This window comes from Prunus dulcis, chromosome 4 (genome assembly GCF_902201215.1).
Source record: "Prunus dulcis chromosome 4, ALMONDv2, whole genome shotgun sequence".
In the NCBI taxonomy this organism is placed as follows: Eukaryota; Viridiplantae; Streptophyta; class Magnoliopsida; order Rosales; family Rosaceae; genus Prunus; species Prunus dulcis.
The window spans coordinates 11,593,731-11,606,179 of record NC_047653.1 but is presented as its reverse complement, the minus strand read 5'-3'; the positions used below and the strand labels follow the sequence as shown (position 1 = coordinate 11,606,179).

Sequence of the window (12,449 nt, the reverse complement as noted above, 5' to 3'; positions counted from 1 at the left end):
TTGGATTACTGAAGATGAGTTTCATCAGCATGATCCTTCTCTTCTCCGTCAAGTTCAAGATGATTTGGCAGCAGCTGAAGTTACTGATGCTCGTCCTCCTATTATTCATACCTACAGTCGGCGCCATCGTCGTTAAACTCGCCAGCGTCAAGTTCTTTCAACCGGAGGAGAATGATGCAGGATGCATAGGACCTACATTGTTTAGTTTCCTAATTTGTTTGTTAGTTTCCTTTATTCTTTAGTTTTCCAAATCCTAGTAGGATTTCTAAGTTTCCTATTTTATTAGGAATAGGATTTCTGTTTTAGCTGGGGATTTTAATCCTATTATCTCTAGGTTTTAGTTTGCTATAAATACCCCTATGTAGTTCTTTAAAATTCAGATTTGAATATTGATTAAACCTTCTCTTAACTCTCTGATTTCTGCCTGCCTTCTATCTTTCTTTCCTTCAGCTTTTCTTATTCTTTTCTGTCCTATTGCTCTGAGTGTTAAAACTAACACACCCAGGGCTGTGCTACATCACTCATCCTATGTAAATAATTTCCTCGGTTTGAAAGCACAAAAAAAAAAAGGGTTTAAAGTTACCCCTGCACTTAAGATCCTGTTTGAATCCCTCCTCGGCATAAGTTAAAAAAATAAAATAAATAAATAAATAAAAAAAGGGGGGGGACAAATGTGACTCGAGTCTATTACTTCGTTTATCTTAAGAGAATCTTTCATAGGTAATTAGAACGTTAAAAATATTATTTTTTTTCCAGAAAAAAATTACACGAGAAAAGAAGCACTCCTCTTTCAGCTAATTAAACGAGAAAAGCACCGACTTAACGTTGTGAGTCTTCTTCCTAGACTATTATCTTCAGTTGACAAATACAAAGCTGGGGTCTTTTGAGTTCCATTAAACCGAAACGCTAGCGATATTCACAGACGCGTATCGGGTACCAGAACGACACGTCGCTGCCGAAATGGCTGAAATTAGAATTGAGAGAGCCTCTGATAAGCTGAAAGAGCACAAATCAAACCCCAACCGCCGAGAAAACATTGGCGGGCTTCTGGGTCACATCGCCAAATTTGCTATTGACTCTACCATCAACTTCTCTCTCAAAGCCCTCCCTGGTTAGTTTCCTATCTATCTCACTAAGCAAAGTGTTAGATGATTTTTGGGTTTTTATTGTTTGATTGAAATTGGTAGTCTGGGATCATTTTGTTAATTATGGATAGGATTTTTGGTTCGTCATATTGTTCAGAAGTAGTGAGATTTTTGCAAGAACACATGATTCTTGTTGAACCCTATTCATGTTGCATTCTGGAATCGTTTAACTCTCTCTCTCTCTCTCTCTCTCTCTCTCTCTCTCTCTGTGTGCCCATGTTCTTAAATTTCAAGTGCACTTTCTGTGAAATGCCCAAATTTTGTACCTTTATCAATTTGTAAGTGAAGGGCTCACTGGAAATGCCTATGACGCTGTGGAAAATACAAAGAGGATTGGATTGTTGTTTTAGTATTATTTTTCAGGCCGTAAAGGCGAAGCTTTCCCCGGATTTGAGCTATGGAAACTATCTGAGAGAAAAATGAGTTTCTGTAGATATAAAATATGGGAAGCTTTGAATGGTTGTGTCTTTAAACTGATTACTTGAAGACTTGTTGAAGCAGCAAACAAGGTACTAAATAGATCCTTCAAAATTTGTCAGAAAATTCAAGCTATAAAGACGTAGGTAGAGAATGTCAAGTGGCCCGCTAATGTATGTTGAGGTAAACTTTAGCGCCACTAGTAAATACTTAGAAATAATGAGTGAAATAATAACGGTGTATTGCGGAAAGTTGATGGATATCGAATGCAGAATTGATGGAGGCTTTGGCAAGCCAAGGAAGCTCACTAGTCGTGGAGGTAAAGCTCAAAGATGAATCTGGCTTTGCTTGGGTTATAAGTTCACTCCATTTTCAAAATGTTACCTAAGGAGCACATAGATTAGTCAGTGAAGTTATTGGTGTTGCTGCTAAGGAACAAGAGTTTTGGACGCAATTCCCACCTTTTTTTGGTCAATAGCAGAGCTGCCAATATTTTATTTTTTCGAAGTTTGTTAATTTTATTTTATTTTGGGCTCAGTTCCTAAATAATAAAAGGGATGAGGATGGGGTTTTAGAATTTTGTTCCAGATATGCATTTGTCTCTGGATATTTTCTCTCTTTCAGGTGCAAAATTCTTCATCTCCAGGGTATTGTTTAATTTGTCACGAATTCCGACATTGTCATTGTCCTTTTGATGCTTTAACAGAATTTCTTTTGAAATCCTCAATCCTATAGAGATGATGGCTTATAGTATTTTCTCAGTGATAGTCATCATTTTGGCATCCCATTCACACAAATTATATCCTATGTCTTTGCAGCATAATAGCCCCTTTTTCCACAATTCTCAAAGCTATTTTTAAATAGCATTACATTGTTAAGAACCTGGGTTTTGTTTAAACTCACTAATTGGACAGGCTGCACCTGGACCTCAACTTGTGCTGCATTAAGCATCCCATCTCATGCCTGAAAGGTTGCATTTGCTATCATTTCTGTTTTTTTTTATATTTAAATTAAAAAAAACATTTGAGCCAGTGTATATAGAATAATGATGACCTCAAATATACTCTTGAATTTATCGGACATCTTTTTTGGTCAGAACTATATTTCTTTATGTCTTCCTTAAATAACAGAGTTGATTCGTTGTATTTAGCTACTTCCATACTTTCCACTTTGGTAAACTACAGATGCATCAGCCACCGTTTCTCTTTCCCCATGTTTTTTGAACTTTTTTTCTCCACCATTTTGACTACTGCAGGTAGGAAGCGGGGGTATCAGATTGTGCAGGAGGGATTAAAGGATCAACCCCTTTCAGTTTCTCCTAATGACAACAAGAAACCAGAAGATCTTAAGTTGGCAATGGAGGACATGAATGCAAAAATGGAGAATATGCAGGAAGACACGAACATTGTAAAGCAACAACATAACATATCAGCAGAACATGTCATGGGATCAGCGGATCCAAAGAAGATGCCAGACGGAAGAGGCATTCAGGGGGCGGATCTTCTGCAGAACAATAAGAAGAGGATCTTCATTCGATCGCGTCTATAAATTAGAAAATGAGGCTGGTGTAGATGACCATAACCGCAAGTCAAAAATAAACGACTGTAATCCTAGTAAAAAGAAAAACCAAATGTAATGGCATATAATATTGGGCGTATAAATAATGTGAAATGTGTCCAAATTTACTATTTCATATAGAGTTGATACTTGATATGTATGATATGTATGATATGTATTATATTTATGTATTATGAACTTCACAAAAAGAGTAGAGATCATGACTCATGAGAGGATCATGTAAGAATTCTATATGGCCCTTAAGTGGGGCCTTATCTCTTAATCGTTGGATCAAATTGATAAATCTAATTCAATGATTAAGATATAGGACTTGGCTATACATTAGGCTGCTCTCACTATAAATGACTCGAGGATCATGTTTCCACCCAAGTGGGCTGTTATTTTCAGTTTGGTATTGCAAGTCCAGCAGCCCAGCCTTTTTTTTTTTTCTTTCCTTTTTTTTTTTTTGGGCCTTTTAGGTCTCATTATACCCAAGAAAAAAAAAAAAACAAGGGCATTTCTGGAAATTAGAAAACCATTTTTCGTTTGTGCATGTTTTTCTCCTCGTGTAGCTTCTCTGTGTTTCCACATAGTCTCTCTCTGTGTCTCAGACTCACTCTGTCACTCAGCACCGAACAATGGCGGTATGGACAGCGGCGGCTCGGCAAGCCGCGAATATGGCTCGGATCTCCTCTCCCAAGTCGGCTTGTACAGCTCAAGCGGCTTCTCTTGTCCATTGGCGCGGTCTTGCCGGCGGTGGTGGTAATTCACTCACCCTTTAACGTTTTTCATTTAATCAATAACTCCTCGTTTAATCTTTTTCCTTTATTTGTTCTGTTTGGTTGATCAGAAAGTGTGAGAAAATACTTATGAATTTCACTTATATCAACATGGGTGTAACACCTCTGGGATAGTGGTAGTGGCGGAGCTGGGCTTTTTTCTGTTTAATGAACTTTTGTTTTGTTTTTCTTTCTCCTACTTAACCGGAAGTCAAATGGGTTGTGGTCGATTTATATCTATATTTATTTTATTTTGTTCGTTTCTTGCTGTTTTATTTGCTTTGACTGTGTTGTAGATCATCATGGACCTCTAAAGGTGAACTTTTGGGAGGACCCAATGCACCCATCTAAATGGAAGCAAGAACATGTGAGTTTTATTATAATTTGTTTTCGAAGACGTCTTTATAATGGTGTTGTTAGATCACTGTTGAGATTATTTTGATTGTCTTTTAACAATGCTAGAGAAATTTCCTGTTTTTACATGAAGACAAGTTCCATATTGAGTCAAAGTTTATAGTGAATGGATACTTGGGCTATGTTTGTGGTGTTAGGTTTTTTCTTGTCAAATAAAAAAGTTGTACCTCCAAGGTGAAATCAAAATCTGCAATTGACAGCTTTCAGTCTCATTGTGATGTTGAGGAACGTAGGTCGTGTTATGTTGTGGTGTGTGTGAGTGAGAGAAACGGCCTTAATCTTTTTCACTTGTCCAAGCTGGCAAAGAAAGTTGATTTCAATGCTATTATTGTATATATATATCGAGTCTCGGATGAGAATGTGGGAGAGAAGTGGATGCGTTTGAGGACGTCTTTAATTGTCTGTTGAACTAAAGGGACAAAATGATCGTGTTGAGTGAAATCCTCATGCCAAAATACTTTTGGATTGCCTGCAATAGTGCTGCATGAGATATTCATATGGCTTTAGTGATTTAGAGTCAAGACTCTTATATCTCATGTGTTGCTTCACTTGGTACAGTTTGTGATTGTCTCTTTAGCTGGATGGGGGACACTCCTATACGGGGGTTACAAGTTCTTCACCAAAGACAAAAAGGACAAGAAGGACGAGGTACTTTGTTAAAGCTTTTGATTATGAGCTTTGTCTATTTTCATTAATCTCATGATCTCATGAAGCTAAATATGTGAAGTACCTTCTCATACTCTGTTACATGACTGTATCTAATTTTTAGTGTGACAAGATTAGACACAAGTATCTCCTACATTTGTTACTATAAAAGAATAATTCAGCAGTGTTGGGGATGTATATATGGATTTCATCGTGAAATTCTTGTGTTCCTTTCCATTATCCATGTGCTTTCTGAACCATCAGTTCTTAACTCTTGCATTATAGTCTTCGATCAGATCTATCCAGAGCTGAGAACTTGGCCTCATAAAATGATTTCAGTTGTAAGAATTGGGCTGATTGTTTATGTATGCGATGGCTTGATGTAGTTTTCACCTGCTAGAGGTGTTTATGTATGATAATGCTTATATTTCCCAGCTTCATGAACGTGAAGCATTTGAGTATTTGCCATTCTTGCTGGATGACCTACACATATTTCCAAACTTATGAAATCAATCTCCATCAGCTGAGCATTCTGTTGTCTTTGGTTGCAGAAAGTTGGAGAACCATCACACTAGCTTTTCAAGCTCCTGAATATATGTACAAATAAATAAATCAGTGTCCCGTCTTCAGAATATCTACAATGAGCATGATCTTCCATGATACAAGAGACCACAGTTTTTAGGCAGTTCCAGTTTGTACATGACTGTTGTTTAACATGACTGGATTTATACATGGTGCCTTCTCTTTTTATGATCATTTTATCTAATGGTCATGGTTGTTTTAGCACTCGTGCATTCTAGCAAACCCTTTTCTTTTTACTACTAAACTAGTGGACCTTGAACATTCTTGGTTGATGATTTTAGAAATCCATCATTGCCAAGAAACCTGGATATGTGGGAAGGTAGTTTAAAAGAAATCTGTTGCCTCAAGGTCAACGGAAAAGTAATTTGAGAACAACTTTGCAAATAGCTTTACACCTCAAAGCACCATAGAAACAGTATCTACAAATAAATTGGCCAAAATTTATCTCTCACCCTTGGCAGCAAGTTTAGTCATGTAACCGAGAAAAACCTTACAACTCAACCCAAATTGCAATTGAACACTTTGCATCCATAAATAATATACAAAGTATGAAGCAAAGTCTTCATTTTCAAAAACATAATCTACACTTAGGATGCCACTTTGGTAACCATTTCCCTTTCTCGCATGTTCAGTCTTGCTCTTTCACCATGTCACCAGTTTAACATCGGATTACCCTTTAAGACGACGCTGCTTACAATGTTATTTCCAGATTTTCTTGGAAACTATTCTATGCTCTATTCTATATTACTATTTTCAATAATCTACGAGCAATATTAGATCATATTTCAAGCATAATAGTTTTCACCATTTTCATCAACAGTGTGTCTCCCAAGCAGCCTCTCAGTCTGCATCTTTTACTTCTGCTTCAATATCAACAACTGCCTTAGAAGACTCCTTCCCTGAAACCAGTCTCAAGCTCAGAAAACAAATCGATAAATATTGGTATTATGACCATGAAGAGAAAATGGCAACATGGCAAGAGGCTTTTCAGGGATAACCTCTTGTGGAACGGGTGTAGTCGTTGAATGCCTGTCCAAATGTTGTAGACTGATTGGAGTATTTCACAGAGTCCATTACAAACTTGTTGTCCACCACTGAAATTAACAAAAATAAGTCCTAAAACATGAGGGACCGTGGACACTACTTTTCCATCAGATACTACAACTTATTCATAATTTAGAAATACGTCTTCAGTCAACTAACAGGAGAAAGTTGCTTGAGGAATTTTTGGAACTCATAAAAATATGAAATCCAAAATTTAACAGATACACAGACAATATGGGTTCACCAACATCTCATGTAATATAATTAGAAGTGATAACGCAACAGACTGGTAAGAGGGAAAAAAAGCAGCAAGTAGAATTTGGAACTCAAAAAATCAACAAAACAAAAATATTAGAATACCTGAGAAAGGTTGGGTGCAGAAGGGGCACTGCTGCAAATCATCATTTAAAGCAGATCTGCAAGAGGTTATCCTCGCCCAAGTTACGCAAATTATCATAGATGACAATCCTTAATGAAACTAGAGAAGAAGAACCAATAAAGGTCCCCATATGTTAGCTTGAACTATAACAGAATTCAACTGGTCTTACTTGAAAATCTGAAAATCGTTTCCGCATTTTGGGCACTGCAAGTACATAAAGAAAAAAATCATTACAGGCAGAAGACACCAGAGTAAGAAATATATAAACCTTCACAATTGAAAATGGCCCCCAGGATGTTACTCCGAAACTACTTGATTACAAGATGTGGATGAGGCGTTTGCGAATTGTTACATGAAAGAGTATCACTTGCGTACTCAACCTTTTTTCAAACATCCTATACATGTCATGCATTTATCTAATACATCTCACATGGGAAAGAATGAACTCATTATCACACACTAGATTTCTACATGCCTATCCATGGAAACTATCCAACACCAATCCAGATGATCTGTTTATATAGCACCTGTGATACAGTTTTTTGAAATCAAGAGCTTGCGACCAATGCAAAATTACTTAATTGTCAACTCCAAATAAAAGAAAATCATAGAGCGTTTTGGTACACCATCCACTAGCAGATCTGTAGATTGATAACTAAACTGTCCACACATGCCAAAACATCATGTAAGACCTAATCTATTGTTAAAAAATAATTGAAGCTGACATAAATAACTAAAAAGGTTTTACTAGTCCTTGTAGGCGTCGGTAGCAACATCTTCAGTTGTGTTTCACCAAGCAACAACAGATGTTTGATACCACAGTTGAAGAAAACTATGAGCTTTAAGAAGTGAGCAAGAGAAAATAAAAAAAATTTAGTAGCCTTACGCTGTCTTGAACCATATCCTGCCTTGCCCACCACAGAAAAGCACCCACACCAACAATTGGTACAAGCACTGCAAGGAGCTGGATGTGAAAAGGCATCAATTTCATTAGAGATATAATCCTACATGCTGATGTCAGAGTCAACAAAGCTACCAGTATTCTTCAGAAATGTAAAGGAACTAAGATTTGTGAGAAGAACCCCAAATCAGTTGCTAAATGAGAAAGAGTACCCAAATGGAAACAATTGCATCCAAAATCCAACCAAGCTGCCCAGTAAATGAAAGATAAGTCAATCCAATAGCCAAGGCTAAATTACCCAGAACTCTAGCAGTGGCTCCATCATCTTTCCCACCACCACCTCCATCACCATTAAACCCAAACCCCTGATTGAACCTCACCACAACCTCTCTTTTCTTCTTCTTCTTCCATCCCTTATCTCTCCCCAACATCTCATCTTTAACACTACCTCCTCCCAAGGAAGACCACCTCTCCCAATATGCCCTCACCTTGAACCTGTTCTGCTTCAAACAACCAATCTTTGTGCTCGACAGAGAGTAATATTTGATGGGTTTCTTGTATATGTCATTATGCAAACTGCTCAGCCTGAAAGCTAAGGAATTGATAGAGATTTGAACAACGGTTGTCATGGAAAAGATGGAAGTTTAAGCATAAACGACCCAATATCTAAAACATTGGTTTTGCATTGTTCATAGGGGATTTCATGGTGGGCTTGGCTTAATAAGATGGGAAGATGTATTATCTGTTTTCCCTAGCTTCGGCTTTTCTACTTTCTATGATGTCGCTTAGTTTTTCTTTTCTCAGCATTACTCACATTATTTTATTACAGATAAGATACGTGGCCCAACAACCATGTTGTTTCTTACCAGATACGTGACCCATGTGGCCAAGATTAGTGTACTTCGAAATTTAAGGGGTCAGAAAATAAAATAATATTGACATGATTGTATAAGGTTGTATGCATCACATCTTTTTTTCTTTGTGTTTTGATGCATGGATCACATCTTTATGTTTCTTTTCTTTTCGTTCCCAAAATATTGTCCAAGAAAGAAAGGGTGACAATTTAGTAAGTAAAAAAAAAGTGACAGTTTGTGTTAGATTGGATGTTCATGTTGTCATTTTGTGGTGAATAATATTCAAATTTGACACGCATAAAATATAGCAATTAAACAAAATGTCACTTTGTGTAAGGCGTATATATGTGTTATTTTCAATTCAAGGTGCGAGCAATAAGTAAAAATGTGATAAATACTCTCAGATTTGGATCATCCCCAAATAAAAGGAGGGAGTGGTCGATTTGAGAACATGCTCAACATAAAACCCCAAACTACCAGGTAGTAACTAGTGTGAACAGATATTTTTTGTTACAATGACAGACAAAAAGGTTTGCTTTGAAGTATTTTGTAAAGGAAAACGTTAGATCATTATTCATTATCATATAAATAAGGTACAACAAGCACCATATCTGCATCTCTTCAGTGTGATGGCTATATTTGCCAATGTTCCTCGTAAAACAGCTAGAAGAATTGAACACATATCATTACATAACATTCTCAACCACACTCTTGGCCCCCAAATCATTCTTTCTTATTTTCCCTTGTCTTACTTGGTATACCATCGTCTCTATACGGTTCAACACTGTACGCATACTTCTGAAAAACTGAAAATAAAACCATCTCCACACACACCAATATGTTTTGAAGAGCTTCCTCAATATGCTCCACGTCTAGCCAGATATGATGAGATCGAATTATTTTCAATGCTGCAAGTATGTCAAGAACAACTCCCTGCAAAATCCATTGAACTACTTTCTCAAAACACACAACAAATTTCATTTTATAGAACAAGAAATAAGGATTAGACCGGCTCCGAACTGAACCAAATCCAAATCTACTAAATGGAAATGTTCAAGAAAATACATTTTATGGAAATTTTTTGCAAACCAACATGGGAATATCAGTTTTGACATTTCAGCAAAAAAATGATTTCTTGTGTGCATTTTAAAGTAAGGCTACCGCAGAGACATGGTTCTCAAAATTCAATGCAGAAACAAAGGTATTTGATATGGTTTTGGACATCTTGAAACTAGCATGAAACACAGTTTGAGACATGGACACTGGTGTTAGCACCAGCATGACCTGCCCAACAATCAGGATGGACAAGAAAGTATACAGTGTCCTTAACTCATAACAATCTATATCTTGGAAAGCATTAAAAATCGTTTTACATAGGGTCTGATACCACAAGCACTATAACATCACCAATATGATATATCTTGCTGCTGTATGACATGAAACAAATCTAGAAGGAAGAATGCAATATGCACATTGCACATTTTGACTACTGCTCAAGGAGCTCTACCAGAGGTCTATCCTGCTCGAGATTCAGAATCAGCAAGACCAATGCATACACCACTATCCAGTGGTACGCCTAAAAGCTATGGAAGTTTACATTCCCTAGTCAGAGTTTATAATGTTTACAAAATCCTTTATCCACAATGGCATTCTCTAACAATCCACATTTAACAGAACTATGAACTTGTCAGTTTCTGGCTCAACATGAAGGGGGAGATGGAATGATAATTACCTGCCAAAAGCAGAAGAAGACAATCCCTTTGATACATAAGAACTTAGCAAGAGGTTTGTGTGGTGCCAGCTCTTTAGCAAACACATGATAGAAAACAATAAGAGAATACAGAGCCAGTGTCACTGAAATATTCAGAATTATTGTGAATGTCCAGCTAACCCAGCTGGGATATACTCCAAGGAGTTGAAGAGTTATCATCAAGATGGAGCACACGGGGCGAATCACAACAAATTGCCATGTCCAGTACTTGAGAAGCTTCAATGTATGATGGTTCAAACGAACAGTGCGAGGCTGCATTTTTTTATAGATACAAGTCAATATACTTCAACATGTCAAGGCTAACAAAATTAGCTAGTTCCAATAAATCCAAGGAAAATTAGTTACACATATACATTTTCACACTCTACTGAGAAGGTGAAAAGACTAAGAATTCAGATAGCACGAAGGTCCTTGTCATTGCAAGGAATCTTTCTATTGTTCTCATCCCAAAGAAAATATGCAATTTCTTGCCTATAAATATGAGTTCTTTATGCATAAAATTGAAGTGATATCAAGAAACATACACATTTTTCAATTGTTAACTTGATTAACACAACGAGAATCGGAGACGAAAATTCATTTACCAGAAAAAGAGTCATGGGAAATGAATGGTGAATCTCCCGTCCTTTGATTTCATCTGGCACTATGTTTTTACTTATAGATATGTTCAAGTAGCTGTACAGCAAACCCAAAAACTTAGCTATCACCTGCACATAATGAACTTAGAAACTCAGCACTAACAAATTGAAGACTCATACCAAAATAATATACATGAAAAACTTTATCTCCCAATGTTGAAATCTTACCAAAGCCTCATAGCACTCCTTGATCGAGTCCAAAAACGTAAAGAAAACATTGCTTCCCTGAAAATCGAACAAGCCCACAAAAGAATCTAGAGCATATAAGGGGGCCATAAGTATAATAATTATGATGGCTTGTTGCTCCTTTGGCTTCTTCCAGTAGAAAAAATGTTCTGAGAGAAGCTGTACTGAGAAATGCATTGTAACCATCACGCAGAAAGTGGAAGCCAGAAGAGTAATTTGTGCCGGATTTCCCATTTTTCCTATTGTGTTTTTAACCACAGAATTGGTGATTCAAGAACTAGGACCTGCAATAAAGTGTCAACGGTTTCAGCTAGGATTAAACTGAAGCACTAAACCCAACAGTCTGGGAGAGCAAATTATAAGTCTTGTATCGATGAAACATCCAAACGAAAATCATAAATTTGTGACAACCCAGATGACAAAAACACAAATTTATGAAGTAAAAGTTGCAAACCCAGAGCAGAAGCATAAATTCATATGAAAAGTCAAAGATTTAGAAACACTATTAAAAAAAGTCAAGCTGAAGTCAACTGTAAAGTAATGCTACAGGTAGAAGTCAAGTGAACCACTCATAAGCTAATAAGTTCAGAAAATGGACTAACTGTCTCTTGGTTTGCAGAGAGAAACGCTTGCTTCTGCGATATTTCCTTAGCTTTATCGAGAGTAAAGGAAGCTCAGAAAAGATGCCTAGTTTTGAATATCTGGTATGCGTGACTGGTTGGTTTGGTTTGTTGCTCAGAATGAGATTTATACTATAAGGATAGATAGTGAGAGATGGTAGCTTGGTTTGGTTTGTTGCTCAGAATGAGATTTATTTTACTGAAAGGATAGATAGTGAGAGAGGGTAGCGACTGAAGCTCCTCTGCCATGCTTTTTTTTTGGTTGGGTCAAGCGCCTCTGCCATGCTTTGAACTCCAATTTATTGCAGAAATCTGGCGGAATAGGAGATAGCATCTTTGTAAAATGATATATAAATATTTATATGATGTTTAACAGCCACAGCGGGGATAGCTCAGTTGGGAGAGCGTCAGACTGAAGATCTGAAGGTCGCGTGTTCGATCCACGCTCACCGCATTTTAGTGTTTTTCCCTTTTTTAAAAATATTTTTTTATTATCCCACGGCTCGAAAACAACCCC

The 12,449-nt window shown here is 37.0% G+C and overlaps 4 protein-coding genes and 1 non-coding gene across 6 annotated transcripts; 3 read left to right on the top strand and 2 right to left on the bottom strand.

The window, feature by feature from the left end:
• The first annotated feature begins 823 nt into the window (after positions 1 to 823).
• LOC117624576 lies at positions 824 to 3,369 on the top strand. Its single transcript, XM_034355906.1, has 2 exons — positions 824 to 1,111; positions 2,818 to 3,369. The coding sequence occupies exons 1-2, from the start codon at positions 961 to 963 to the stop codon at positions 3,108 to 3,110; spliced, it is 444 nt and encodes a 147-aa protein (XP_034211797.1). The 5' UTR covers positions 824 to 960; the 3' UTR covers positions 3,111 to 3,369.
• A 236-nt stretch (positions 3,370 to 3,605) lies between these two features.
• LOC117626533 lies at positions 3,606 to 5,761 on the top strand. Its single transcript, XM_034358260.1, has 4 exons — positions 3,606 to 3,881; positions 4,195 to 4,265; positions 4,871 to 4,960; positions 5,509 to 5,761. The coding sequence occupies exons 1-4, from the start codon at positions 3,758 to 3,760 to the stop codon at positions 5,530 to 5,532; spliced, it is 309 nt and encodes a 102-aa protein (XP_034214151.1). The 5' UTR covers positions 3,606 to 3,757; the 3' UTR covers positions 5,533 to 5,761.
• Positions 5,762 to 5,903: 142 nt separating this feature from the next.
• LOC117626532 lies at positions 5,904 to 8,657 on the bottom strand. The gene is made up of 6 exons (XM_034358259.1): positions 8,076 to 8,657; positions 7,849 to 7,926; positions 7,132 to 7,166; positions 6,944 to 6,999; positions 6,538 to 6,633; positions 5,904 to 6,438 (listed from the first exon to the last, which is right to left on the bottom strand). Exons 1-6 carry the CDS (start codon positions 8,490 to 8,492, stop codon positions 6,380 to 6,382), a joined length of 741 nt encoding a protein of 246 aa, XP_034214150.1. The 5' UTR covers positions 8,493 to 8,657; the 3' UTR covers positions 5,904 to 6,379.
• A 625-nt stretch (positions 8,658 to 9,282) lies between these two features.
• On the bottom strand, positions 9,283 to 12,219 carry LOC117624750 (transmembrane protein 184C-like). Of its 2 annotated transcripts, XM_034356181.1 has the most exons (5): positions 11,915 to 12,219; positions 11,295 to 11,596; positions 11,073 to 11,195; positions 10,450 to 10,740; positions 9,283 to 9,650 (listed from the first exon to the last, which is right to left on the bottom strand). In XM_034356181.1, exons 2-5 carry the CDS (start codon positions 11,544 to 11,546, stop codon positions 9,441 to 9,443), a joined length of 876 nt encoding a protein of 291 aa, XP_034212072.1. In that variant the 5' UTR covers positions 11,547 to 11,596; positions 11,915 to 12,219; the 3' UTR covers positions 9,283 to 9,440. The 2 variants fall into 2 exon arrangements, with proteins under 2 accessions (XP_034212072.1, XP_034212073.1); XM_034356182.1 differs by lacking the exon at positions 11,915 to 12,219 and having other exon boundaries at positions 11,295 to 11,889.
• A 94-nt stretch (positions 12,220 to 12,313) lies between these two features.
• On the top strand, positions 12,314 to 12,386 carry TRNAF-GAA. The gene has a single exon. It is a non-coding gene; the product is annotated as a tRNA-Phe (tRNA).
• The last annotated feature ends 63 nt before the right edge of the window (positions 12,387 to 12,449 follow it).

Excerpts from the sequence above, each read along its gene's own strand:
- LOC117624576 (XM_034355906.1), top strand. The coding sequence starts at position 961 with ATGGCTGAAATTAGAATTGAGAGAGCCTCTGATAAGCTGAAAGAGCAC. Across the intron at positions 1,112-2,817 it reads CTCTCTCAAAGCCCTCCCTG|GTAGGAAGCGGGGGTATCAG; the intron begins GTTAGTTTCCTA and ends TGACTACTGCAG.
- LOC117626533 (XM_034358260.1), top strand. The coding sequence starts at position 3,758 with ATGGCGGTATGGACAGCGGCGGCTCGGCAAGCCGCGAATATGGCTCGG. Across the intron at positions 4,266-4,870 it reads CTAAATGGAAGCAAGAACAT|TTTGTGATTGTCTCTTTAGC; the intron begins GTGAGTTTTATT and ends CACTTGGTACAG. Across the intron at positions 4,961-5,508 it reads AAAAGGACAAGAAGGACGAG|AAAGTTGGAGAACCATCACA; the intron begins GTACTTTGTTAA and ends CTTTGGTTGCAG.
- LOC117626532 (XM_034358259.1), bottom strand. The coding sequence starts at position 8,492 with ATGACAACCGTTGTTCAAATCTCTATCAATTCCTTAGCTTTCAGGCTG. Across the intron at positions 7,167-7,848 it reads AGGATATGGTTCAAGACAGC|TGCCCAAAATGCGGAAACGA; the intron begins GTAAGGCTACTA and ends ATGTACTTGCAG. Across the intron at positions 7,000-7,131 it reads AACGATTTTCAGATTTTCAA|ATCTGCTTTAAATGATGATT; the intron begins GTAAGACCAGTT and ends AACCTCTTGCAG.
- LOC117624750 (XM_034356181.1), bottom strand. The coding sequence starts at position 11,546 with ATGGGAAATCCGGCACAAATTACTCTTCTGGCTTCCACTTTCTGCGTG. Across the intron at positions 11,196-11,294 it reads AGGAGTGCTATGAGGCTTTG|GTGATAGCTAAGTTTTTGGG; the intron begins GTAAGATTTCAA and ends CATTATGTGCAG. Across the intron at positions 9,651-10,449 it reads TCTTCTTCTGCTTTTGGCAG|GGAGTTGTTCTTGACATACT; the intron begins GTAATTATCATT and ends TGGATTTTGCAG.